The 13,159-nt window shown below is 44.0% G+C and overlaps 1 protein-coding gene across 1 annotated transcript in view; it reads left to right on the top strand.

Moving 5' to 3' along the window:
• RYR2 (ryanodine receptor 2) overlaps positions 1-13,159 on the top strand; it is an 810,210-nt gene that overhangs the window by 276,387 nt on the left and 520,664 nt on the right. The window contains exon 4 of the mRNA XM_019549810.1: positions 7,397-7,417. Coding sequence (XP_019405355.1) covers positions 7,397-7,417 — 21 coding nt within the window. The remainder of the gene's footprint in view (positions 1-7,396; positions 7,418-13,159) is intronic.

Here is a 13,159-nt window from a genome sequence, read left to right as displayed (position 1 = left end):
CCCAAAGGGCAGGAAGTCAGCTGGGGTCATAGGATCCCAGCAAGATAAGCATCCAATTTACTCTTGAAGGTGTTCAGTGTAGGTACTTGAACCACCTCCGCTGGCAGTTCTGAGCTTACTGCAAATCAGTTTAAGTAGTATTGGATTGGTCCAGATTCTGGACACAATTATTCTTATCTTGATGTCTGAGGTGGTATGTAATATGGTGTACAGTGGGGCGGGCAATTATTTCAGGCAGAGGAGGGCCACTTACCCAGTTTTGGCAGGCTGTCGAGGGCCGCATGGGTAGCCCTGCCTCTTGACAGGTGCCCCTCCCCTTGACAGGTGCCCTGCCCCCTGGTCACCATCTTGGGACCAATGTCCCAATGTCTTTGGTCCCAAGACATTGGGACATTGGTCCCATGTCCCAGGGCCAGCACCAGTGGGGCACAAAGCAGGCCATAGGGTGGCAGGGGTCTGTGGAGCCGGGCTGGGCTGCACCAGCAGGGAGAGGGGGGATCTGGTCCAGCTCCATAGAGCCCCTGCTGGCTGGGACCCCACGCTCCTGCCACCCTGCTCTGGGCCCCACCAGCAGTGGGCCCTGTGCTCCTACTGGCTCCCCGCTCATTCACACCCAGTGCCCCTCAGCCCTGCGGTACAGGTGGAGGGCAGCACACAGCATTAACCCCCTCCCCCTCCGGCAGGGAAGAAGCAGGTGCTGAGCGCAGGAAAAAGCGGCCCCTCGGCTGCCCCATGGCCAGCACCCCACACTGCAGCCACTCGCAGCCCACACGGGGCTGTCCTGTTCCTGTTTTGGACAGCCCCACGTGGGCTATGAGTAGCTGCAGCAGGGAGCGCCGGCCACGGGGTGGGCAAGGGGCCGCTTTTCTCTCCCCTATGCTCAGCTTTTCCCCAGGTTCCTTCCCTGCTCCTTCCTGGCATGGGGAAAAGCAGCCCCTCCCCCACCCCATAGCTGGTGCTCCCTGCTGCAGCTGCTCACAGCCCATGTGGGGCTGTCTGGAGCAATCACAGGCAGCTCCATGTGGGCTGTAAGTGGCTGCAGCGCAGGGCGCAGGTCATGGGGTGGACGAGGGGCCGCTTTTCCCCGGGCTACTTTTCCCCAGGCTCCTTCCTTGCCTGGGGTCCTTCCCTGCCCTTCCCCCCACCCTCCCTCTTACCTTTTTCTTTGTATTCAAATTGGCAGTACATTTCACTCTTGCATCTGGAAAGGTGCATGTGTACAATTTTTTCTCCCCAAAACATATACATACTCCATTCCCTTGCCAGAGGGAATCATACCAGTGCTGAAATATACTGTTTAATAAAATGACACCAAATACATAATTCTTTAAGGAAAGGATTAGTCTTTATACCAGTTACTCTCAATCTTTTTAGGTCAAGGTGCCTCTTTGTTACTGTTCTGAATTTTGAGGGTGAAACTGGGAATGGCTCAGTGAGGAGGCATGTATGAGGGCTGTGTAAATAATTGATTTTTGGTCCAGCACTTAAATGAAAAACTCGGGGGAAAAAACCCTCAACTATATTTCACGGAAGGAAAAACCAAAGTTGATTACAGTTCAAATGAGACATTCCATCTGACTCAGCATGAAATGCTTCATTTTCAGACACTGGTTTAAATATACAAGGGGAGTGAAGGATTGGGTTTTTGGAAACTGGTGGTGGTGCTTGCCCACATCACCAGGTTATTGGGTGAAAGGAGAAGAAGCACTTACACCTGTGCTGTCTCTTTTGGCAGGTCAGCAAAAAGATCAGCTAAATCAGTCTGATAAATCTGGCTCATGTTTGATGGTTTCAGGGCAGCCATCCAGTGTTCAGTGATGCACCTGATCGTCTGCTCTCCAGTGTTTCCCCCTTGCCTTGTTGCTCTGGTGTGAGCTCCACAGAGCCTGCTGGAGAGCAGGAGGATGAGGGAAGCAGTACGTCCTGTTTTGACGGTTAGCAGTTAAGATCCAACTACTGGTAATCCACTTAAAAATAAAAGACTATAAAATTATGTCATACAAGTACTTTGAACTGTTAGATGACTTGAACCTATGCTGTCAGAGTTATTGACTTCAGAGTGCAATGGTGAAAAGTATATACCAAACTCAGTTGTTCTCTCACTAGGCATTGTAATTTAACTAAAGAAAATCAGATTTTCCTATATTGTTTAATCTAACTGTTTTTTCTTTTTCATATTTTATCCTGTTACTCCTGGTTATATCAATTTAACCAGGAGTAATGAACATTACTTCCCCTAGGGGAGTTTGTAGATTCTAGAGGCATGGTTACTGTCGTTGACAGTAGGTCTTAATGTTTCAGTAGAACAAAATTGGCAGAGTCAGGGTATGCCCTCTGGACCTGAGAACAGAATTTCTCCCCATGGCAGCAGCATCAGTTTCAGTTCCAAGAATCCACTGTTTGCTTCTAAAGGGGTATGATGGTATTCTGGTGAAAGATTAAATGCTTTCCTTTTTCAGGCCCAAGCACATGCTGTCTGTGTCAAGTGGTCTTGCACCGGAGGGACTGAACTCAGAAACCAACCATCTGTAAAACTCATGTGTTAGGTTTTAATAAGAGGCTTTAATTATAATGTGTTAGGACATTGTGCCTTTCCCACTATGAATAATATTGGTAGACTTGCATAGTCTTTAATCCATGTCAGGCCTTATTAACAGAATGTAAACATTTGTCACCCACACTGTACATGGACTTGCATACAAATTATAACTTATTTTCCCATCATGTAAGGACTGAAATTTTAATTTCATAGGTTCTACTCCCACTCCTAGACCATTTAGTGTTTCAGGCAAATTCTTTACATGGCTACCTATCACTTTAAAACTGTGTTCCAGCTAAACTGTATTATGAATTTATTAACTCCCAGCTACTTATCCAGTCATGGTTGATTAATCGCTTATAGTCCTTGTTTAAACAAGACACTGTCTTCCACATCACTAGACAGCAAACTTGTCTAATTTTACTGTGAAGGTGGCCTTTACACAGAGGCAAATCTAATCTAGTTCCATAAATGCATAAGGCCCTGTACAAAGTAGAACCATTGTGATTACTTTGTGTGTGGTGTAGGGGAGATCCAGTGTGGAAGCCACATACAGCAAAATGGACCAGTGCTGACAATTTTTTAAAGAGATATACCTTGATATCAGAGGTATAAACAGTGCTGGATTATGACATGCTGAGGCCCTAAGATGTGTCCAAATTGAGACCCCATATGATAAAAATAATCCAATGTATGTATATTTTTGTCATATGAGAACAAAAATGTCCATATTTAGAGAGTCATTTTCCCATATCCTCCTTTAGAGGCCCCTCATATTGTGAGACCCTAAACTGTAGCTTAAGTAGCTTAAGTCTAAATCTGGCACTGGGTATGAAAGGCTCATGGCTTACTCAAAGGTAACAACTCCATTAGAATGACTACTACTGAAGGTCTTCCAACAAAAACTGGTACTTGGTTTATTGGAAAGTTTGCTTTTGGTGGAATAGTTTGCTATAAAAGCAGGGTCCCACGATACTTGCTGAAAGGCTAGTCCTATATGTTTTCATTTTCCATCGCTGGTCAGAATTCATTCTGACTGGAAGGCTATTTCACAAGGTTCAAGGGCATCAGCAGTACTATTCTCACAACATGTTAATCAAACAGCAGTGCAATCCCAAGATAAGGATGATTGTACAAGAATGATGTGTCCATTCAAGTCCTTGTCTGTTGGGATGAAGTGTTCCCATAATTGGTTATTTTTGGAGTTTTGCTTAATATAGTTAATCGGCTTTGAGACTCTCAGCCAGTAGATGTAACTGAGCACAGCAGCTGTCAATTTCTTCAGAAATGCATCACTTATATGCAGTGCACAGTTCTCAGCACTGCCAGACTCTCACCTTTCTTGAAAATATAGGAGAATTTGCATTGATTGGATTTATACCTTGTTTATAGCATTCATCCTAAGGTCCATGCTTCTATTACAATGCATACATCAGTTTGCCTGCTTCAGCTTAGGTCAAAACCAGACCTGTCAGTCCTCGTGAGCAAGCAAGTGTTTGTTCCATATCCTGAAATTCCCTTCAGTTTTTTTTCTGCTTTGACCGTGATCAGTGGTGCAACCAGACCCCCCAGTATATGTCTTCTAATTCCCAGCCATGTCCTGGTGCCATTCAGTTTTAGGGAGATTTGTCACCTGAGATTTCCTTTACATTCTGAGGTGTTTTCAGTGGATGTTTCCCCTGAAGGTTTTGGAGAAGGGGGCTGTGCTAAGAAAAGCCAGAAGGAAAAGGAGAGGCCTGTGTCTCTTGCTTTATTTCTATGTTGAGTGTCTCCTTGAGCTTAGACAGTGCTGTGGGAAAAAAGTACAATATCCCTTCCAGTCCAGGCTAGAGAGGGTTGCCTTGGTCCTTCTTCCCCAGTCCAGGAACTGGTTCTATGCCAGGCAGCCCTCTCTTCCTCGTCCTATGAGGAAAGTGAAGCCAGTAAGACATTGTGCCAAATTGACAATTTCACCTTAATCTCTAGAGCCGGCACCAGCAGCAAGGCCTCTCACTAGGTAGCTCAGGTGCCCCACTGCCTTCCACTTGGATCAGTGACTGAAGGCATGAATACTGCCTCTGTCACGGAGTGTGATAGAGGGCTGGTGTTCCAGTCCAATTTGTGTCATAATGGAAGGGAAACAACACTATTTTCCTAGGTGGTTGCGGGCTTGGCATTTTTAACTGGAGAAGATTTTTACCTTAGAGAGCAGACCCCTTGCTTTGTAGGCCCTTCATGTGCAGATAGCTCGAGGCAGGTTTATCTGAGTCCCTTCCTTGGGGGGACAAAATGATCAGGTGGGATCAGACAACGAAAATGCAAACTAATCTGAACTGTCATCTCATACACTAATTGTCTCTGAATACTTTTGCAAGCAGTGCTGCCTGAATAGAGCTTTGGTTTTGGGGATCAGACAAATCAAACTTACAACTTTGAATCTTGTTAGATTCTATAGACAGAAATAACTTGCGTAATAAATTGAAGCAGTCCATGAAGTACAGCGAGAGAAAACCACATTATAAATAGTAGGTGGAATAAGATCTGGGTTTGTAGGTCTCCTCTAAGTTACTTACAAGTCTCTGAAATAGCCTTATTTAGAGTTAGATGTCTGACTGATGCTAGGCCCTTTCAGTTTGGGAGCAGAAAGCGTCATCTATAGCTTTAATCAAATAAGGTCACTGGGCTACAACTTTTAGGCCCAGTTAACCTGAAATTGGATCTTTTGGAGCACTTGGAAAAGGTTTTCTACAACACTAGTCCTACATCTGGGACCAGCACATTTAAAATGAATGCTTGCATGAAGTGATTACTGCTCTGTACCCTAAGAGAAATCAACCAACCAAATTTTCTTCTTCTGCCAGATGCATCTGTGCACCTTGATTTTTTTTCCATGAGGATTTGATTTTATACAAATAAGAATATCCAAAGAAGAGGTCAGGTGTCTTTAGTGTAATGTTCTCTGCTGGTTTTTTGTAGCTATCTCTACTTTTAAATACTTCCCTTATTCCAGTATAACATGATGCTGGATCCTCATTCTACTATTACAGCACTATTCATCTTAAACTCCTATCATACTTCCTATCTGTTAAAGGAATTCAGTCAACACAAAATAGCTCCAATAAGGGAATTCTTGCTTCTTTGTTTTGTTTTGTGTTTTTTTGAAGTTGGGAAACTTTTCTTTTCACAAGATGTAGTATTGTACTTTCAATTTACATAGGTAGTCACATTACCATCCTAGCATTTATTCCCTTAGTAAATTCAAGACAGCATTGTTCTTTTATTAAGTATTAAAGTCCACTGAAGGACTGAGTCTCTCCTTCTCTGCCTTCCCATACCCCTGCAGTGATGAAAGTCATAATTAGCGTTAAAAGTTATAATTTGGAAACGCTTCCTTACTTACAGCAGTTGAGAGTTGGAGATTGTCACTCAGGTGAGGTAGAGACAGACAAAACGTCTGTAAAGGTTGCCTATTGCTCCATAAAAGTTCATTGTTTAGTCTTCTCGTTCATGTATGTCGATGTTTATTGAACCTAGGCTACTGTGTCTGTGTTTACTGAATCCCTGTCTGTGTTTATTGAAGTACACCTCCTACTTCCCCAGTTGGACCACACAGAAAATAAAGACTTTTCAGGAAGTGCTTCAGAAATGCTTTGTTTGTTGAGGGTCAATTTTCAAGTACTTTAGCCATCTTCAAGTACTTTATGCACATCTTCACACATGCTATTTGGATTGCTCCAAATGTTATGTCTGCCTATGGCCTAAGTGTCTAAAGCAGAGACCTAACACCATAAATGTAGGCTCCCATTTAGAAAATGTTTACTTTAAATACTGATATCTCCCCCTGCTAATATTTATTAAAAGGGACAGAAAAAACTTAAAGCTTATTATGACATGAGTAGAGATACACCAACATGGATATCAATATTACAACTTATAGAGACAAATTTTACTAGGATAGCTCTCACATCAGCGGCCATTGCTGGAAGCATTCCAGTACTTACATCACAGTACAAACTGGGCAATTCCCTTAAAACAAGCAGTGGATGTAATATACTTGAATGATGATTTTTTTCCTGAGTAAGAATGAAGGGCCGCAGTATTTGGCCTCAGTAGGGACTGAAGGATTTACCACAGTATGTAGTGTCATGCATTCAAGTAGGTGCATACATGAAATTACCCACATGCACATTATGCCTCCATCTTTTGACGCAGAAATTGTGCACAATTTAAGTCGTTGTCCCTTTACAGCTGTCTGTACAAGTCTTTTCTATAGAGAAGAACTTTCAGTCTCCATTTATGAAAGATTAATGTTTACTAGGAATAAAAGACTCGCATTTGATACTACACTAGTTCTTATGTTGTGTGTACAAAGCTGCTTTTGATGTGGTGGAGTATTCAAATATTCACTTTTAGTTTCTGTCACTATATTTCAGCTGATAAACCTTTTCTTTCGCAGTCTTTATCTTGCATTAATACTTGAAATGGCAAACCTTGGGCTAAAGCCATTGGAACAACTCAGCAGAATTGTTTTCTCTTATGGCTAAGTAGAAGGAGGAGTGAATCCATAGACTCTTTAGCATGAGTGTCTGGTGCTTTTAGGATGTGGTTAGACAGTTTTTGTAGAATATAATATCGGTTTCATTCAACTCCAATCTTAATCATGTAATCTGACTTTTGGATGGAGTTTTTAGACCTCTAAAATGTTATATTTCATGAACTATTATTCAAAAAGCAAGTTTTTGGCATACGCAAGAAGAAAGAACATAGAGAGGGGGAATAGCTTTTACCCATTCCAAAAAAAGTGAAACGTTAAAGTAAACTGTGGAACATTATCTTCAAAAACATAGTTTACTGATTTATTGCTTTTTCTTTCCACAGCTAGTTGATGTTGAAAAATGGGTACGTGCTTCTGTCTCTTACTCACTTAATTCCAAATACTCCATGTTTGCCATTGAGTCTAATCTGTCTGTTTTGTTATCCTGTGTAACATAACATATTAAGTTGCATGGCTCAAAAAAGGCTAATACATTGCCAGGCTGGATCTGGTAATTTCGAAATTATATCCCATCAAAAATCACACCAGGAAAAACTTTGATTTTTTTTTCATGATTATTTCTCTTGCAGTTACATGCAATATGAAGCCTAACATAATCATGGCTATTGCCTTGCAACTTTGAGCCTTGCGGTCCAATGTTGTAGCTCCATCCTGTAACCCCTCACTGTGTTTTCAAGTGTCCACATTTTAATTCTACAATGCATGGCAATAAGATAATTATCAGTATTGATAAGTAATGCCTTGTTTTATCCAGCTGCAAATGTTATGCATACTGAATATTTGCCCATCATGAACAGCTGCTACAGAATATACAGTAATTACTTGGAGACTTTATGGAATAAGTATCTTAATAAAAATGTTCTATTTTGCATTCAGACTTAATTTCTTCCTAAATGTGTTGAACTAGCCTAAATTATGAGGGTCAAATTTTTCAAATGTAGTCTTCATTTGTCTGCCTGTGTTTCCCTATAACATGTGACTATCTGTCCCTACTGCACCACACACAGAATCATTGATTCTATGACTTATATGAGGAGTTAGCTCAAACAGTTGAGTCATTTAGCTCATCTGGTAGGTCATATTGTTAGATTCAAGATCCTGGGTCTTAGGGATTCTATAAGTAATTTTGCTTGAGCTGTGGTCCTGTAAAAGGAAGTAAAATTCCTTTCTAGGGGCACATGAGCAGCTTATTTTCTCCCCATTAAAAGTATGTGTCTACACAGATAGAAGTACAATAGTACAAGTGAAGTAGAAGGTGTCCCTCATTCTAGGCATGTACATCAAGATTGTGCCAGCAGCTATACTTTAGACATGGGTGAAATAGAATATAGCCCTTGAAGACTTTGAAAATTATAATGCAGTTGTACAAAAGCACTTTAGTCTTGTGCTTCACAAAGCTCCCACAGTGCAAATCAAACGCTGGATTCATATTGGTTCTTGAGGCATCTGAATGAGACTTGGATCAAATTTAGGTGCTGAATCTCATTCTCAAGGGTTGACCCATAAGGACCTAACCCTGAATTACTCTTGGGCTTTTCCAAAGTTTTTTCTATTGAATCTAGAAGGATTATGGGTTCTTAAGTTGGGGGAGGACTTTGGAATCTCATCTGTGATGGATGCTGACAATTTAGGTGGGTCATCATCAAAGCCAGGTGTCTAAATCAAAGCTTAAACTGATATAAATTGAGTCCTGGCCTAGAAGTTAGTAGAGCATATAATGGACATGACTTACCATATAAATCAGTGGTGGGCAAAATACAGCCCATGGGCTGGATTCAGCCCAACAACTGACTGGATCTGACCCATGGCTGCCCCTGCAGCTATTCACATGGGGCCAAGTCCTGCCTGCTCCTGTCAGGGCAGCCCATGCTGCACTCTTGCCCGTGCCTGCCAGCCTGGGCCCCAGCCAGTGTGCACAGCTTCCAGCGGGGCAGTTCCTAATGTAGCTGCAGCTGGCTGGATGCTGCTCTGTTCCCCTCACCTCTATCTGTGGCTCTTTCTGCTGTGCTGCTCTGAGTGGGGGGAAGGGGAGCTTCAGCCAGATGGCTCCTGCCTCAGCATGCAGGGCTCTGGCTCCAGCTCCCAGCTGCTTCCCATCCACTCTGCCGGCCTGGTAGGATGAGCAGCCACCCGTGGGTGAGCAGAGTGGCTGGAAGGTGGCTGGGAGCTGGAGCTGGACCCCTGTGCACTGGGGCAGGAGCTACCTGGATGAAACTTCCCACCCACCTGCCTGCAGCAGCACACCAAGGGCAGGAGGAGGAGGAGGAGGAGGAGGAGGTGCTGCTAGAGGCGAGGAGAGCAGAACAGGTCTGCTGGCCCGGGCCCACGCCCCGGCCAGTGTGCACAGTTTCTGGCAAGGCTGTTTCTGATGTGGCTGTAGCCAGCTAGGTTCTGCTTTGCTCTCCTCACCTCCAGCAGTGGCTCCTCTCACTAGGGTGACCACCTTTTCAAAATGATGCCATGGCCGGAGCAGAACTGAGTGGGGTGGTGGCAGATGCAAGCTGCCTGCTGTGAGCTTGGGGCTCCCCATGCTGTTGCCCTCCCCTCAGGAGCCTCGTGCCAGCTGTGCCCCATGCCTGCCTGGCAGCAGCAAGGGGCACAGCTCCATGCTACCATTATCCTTACTGCTGCAAGGCAGGTAGAAGGCACAGTCAGTGTGGGGCTCTTGAGGGAAAGGGAGCAGGGCGGGGAGCCCTGAGCCCTCAGCAGGGCCCCAAGCTGTGCACAATATTTGCCCCTAACCTGCACACACATCTGGGGGGCACATGCCTCCCCCATGTTCCACCTTGAGGGTAGATGCAGTAGCGGGGAGCCACCTCCCACCCTGCAGCCCCTGAACGAGCTGCCCATAGGTCCATTCCACACTATGTCCTGGGCCCTGGCCCCATGTGCCACCCTAGCTGGACAGTGTCCCCAGCCCCTGGCCCACTCCCTCCGTCATCATGGTGGTTTCAACTTGCACCTCTCCAGCCCCCCTATGCCACCTCCCCCCCATACACTTACCTGCAGGTAGCTGCTCTCCACACTGGCTGGCTGTATTCCTGGTCATGTTTATGTGTGTGGGTGCATATATGTACATGGCACCCCCTACATCCTGCTCTTGACAGCCTCAGATCCCCTTGCAGGTTGGAATGCTGCTAGCCTGTAAAGGGAAACCTGCTGTTTCCTGGTCTCCATGTGACACTGCAAATCTGGGACAAATGCTGTCTCAGAGTCATGCAGCCTGGGACTGGGACCTGATGATCCCATTCTGGGACTGTTCTGCCCAATTAGGGACAAGTATTTACTGCATTTCCCACTCTTGCCTGTGCTACTCTGCCCTGGGTGGGCAGGTGGGAAGCTTCAGCCAGGCTGCTTTTGCCCTAGCACACATGGGTCCGGCTCCAGCTCCTGGCTGCCTTCCACCCACTCTGCCCACCCACAGGTGGCTGCTTATCATGTCAGGTGGATGGAGATGGTGGAAGACAGCCAGGAGCTAGAACCAGAGCCCTGCATGCTGAGCCAGGAGCCACCCAGCTGAAGCTTCCCCCACTCAGAGTGGCGCAACAGGGACGTGAGCGGGAGGAGTAGCTGCAGCCTGGAGGTAATGGGAGCAAAGCAGCACCCAGTTGGCTGCAGTGGCACCAGGAACAGCCCTGCTGGAAGCAGTGCACTGACTGGGGCCGTGGCTGGGCTGCCAGGCATGGGCAGAAGCACAGTGTGGGCTACTCTGGGTGGGAGCAGGTAGGGCTTGGCTCTCTGCAGTGCCACGGGGGCAGCTATGGACAGGTCACTGCCCAGGCAAGCTCTTATGCATGTACCCCCATCCCCCTCCTTGGTGCCTCCTGGGACCTAGTGCCCAGGAAGCTTTCTGCCCCCCCTCGCCCCCATGCAAACGCACATGCACACACACGTGCACATTCTCTTCCCCACAGAGCAGGGATGGCAATGGAGCAGATCATGGCTTGGGGCCCAGGCCCAGCCCTTTGATCCCAGCTTTGCCTGCCCATCCCACTCCCAAACACCACTCCTAGTCTGCCTGCAGACCTATAGGGAGTTTTGGTGAGTTGTTGTGCCGGGAAGACGGCATGCTAACCAGGCCCATGATAGCTCACTAAAACCCTGTGTCCCCCTGGCCCAAATAATTGACAACCCCTAACAAAACTGAAACAGTCATAAGTATCTTATTTCTAATGCCACTTACTTGGTTTTCTTGTAATTTAAATATGCAAATACAGGAATAAGTTGGCTATCAGGCACCTTTTTTCAAATATAAATCATTTCCTATAAATAAAAATGAAGTTCTGGTTGCAAACTCTGTCTTCCCCTTTCCTTTTTATAACCTCAGGGATCTTGGGCTTGATCTTAAACTGTGACTAGCTAGTATGGCTTGGGTGGGTAGACTGGGAGAAATCGATCTGTGCTATTTTACATCTCATGCTACTGCAAATGAATTTAGTCCTGATGAAACCTAGATTACATATACATTGCTTTACTTTGGCCACTAATCTCTCCCATGTTGTAAGACAAAATGTTTTCTGCCTAGAGGAAGCAGTAGTATAAAACCAACTGTGCTAGCTTTCTATCACCATGACATTTTTCTATACCACATTCCCCTTTAGGGCACCTTTAGTTCCGTTAACAATTCTATGGTATCGCTAAGGGGAACCAATGGGGTCTATCCATAGAATTAATTTTTCCTGTGAGTATCCTTGGGATTAATTGAAGGAGTATTTAGGTGACACAGCTTGATAGTTGCATTGGAAACGCAGATAACAGCAGTGCTCAAATGAAGCTGGATCATGTGCTCAATATGAAGAATAGATTAGTTCCTATCAACATTTCTGAGGCCCTTAAAACATTTTATAAAAATCACAAAAATTTAACAACAGGCGTGTTTCTTTGTTCTTGCATCTTTCTTTCATGTTTGGAAACGGCTCAGCTATTGTGGGTGAAATTCCAAGAAAGAAAGTCCTGATTCAGAGCAAGCATTTTGTATTTCAATTAAAAACGCTGATCTTTGAGAAAGTTATAAGAGACTGAAAATGCCGCACTTAGAAAGAAATCAGTCCATCTTTACATAGTTAATACAGTGTATTACATGTAATATTTTGAATGGAAATTCAAGCTATCAAAAAAATTGTGTGTAGAGCAGAGGAGCATAGAGAAAATGTTTCATGATTTCTCTCTCTTCTTCAAATAAATCACTACCATACTTCAGGAAGCTGAATTTTCCTGTATTTCTCAAGGTGAAATGTAAATAGTGACAGAACAAGGTGAAAGAGAATAACATATTATGCAAGAATATCCTCCATCCTTCCTTGAATTTTTTTAATTTTTGAAAGGCCTTTAAAACATGTAGGAAAAAAATGTGGTCTGTTGGAAGTCCTGGAATTTCCTACATGCATTTCTTTCTGCATAAGGTATAATAAGGTAGATACTCTTTGTATCTAATCCCTCTGACATTTAAGAAAGTTATATTTTGAATACTGAAAAATATAGTTTTGAAGAGCAGGAGTTAATGGCAATAGTCCCATTGACTTCCATGGTGTAAGGTTTTACTGAAAATACATGACACAAAATCAAGTGGGGAAATCTCTTCTACTGAAAGTAAACACTAGGCCTCAAAGGCTTAAGCTAGGCTGTTTGCTTTGGCTCAATTTTATGTTGAAGATAAGGCTTTTGCAGATCACTGAGTACAAAAGGAATACATTTCAAATAGACAGCTTCTAAACTGATTACTTTCATAACCCACATGAATCTTTGTCTAAAGAACTCAGAGAATCTTGACTGATTCTGGCTTGTGAATGAAACTGAAATGGATTGAATAAAACCAAAAGAACTTGTCTCTGGTCAGAGCTGAGTTGAATAAGTAAACCATGGTTATGGCACAGGTTGAAATGGCAGAATATTAATATTAAGGTGTGCAATATAATTTAACTAATTAATATCCTTTAGAAGTGATTAGTTGCAAGCCCTGGCTGCTTTGGTAACATGTTTAAAATCTTTAATACATCATAAGAATACTGGGATGTTCTTTGAGACTTTTCCTGTGTGCACTGAGGTCATTGATGTAAAGCTTAATATTCTTACATTATGCTTTTTGT

Source organism: Crocodylus porosus, unplaced genomic scaffold, assembly GCF_001723895.1.
Source record: "Crocodylus porosus isolate Cpor-Errol unplaced genomic scaffold, CroPor_comp1, whole genome shotgun sequence".
Lineage (NCBI taxonomy): Eukaryota > Metazoa > Chordata > Crocodylia > Crocodylidae > Crocodylus > Crocodylus porosus.
Note: the sequence above shows the minus strand (reverse complement) of the source record. Positions and strands in the feature narration are given on the sequence as shown.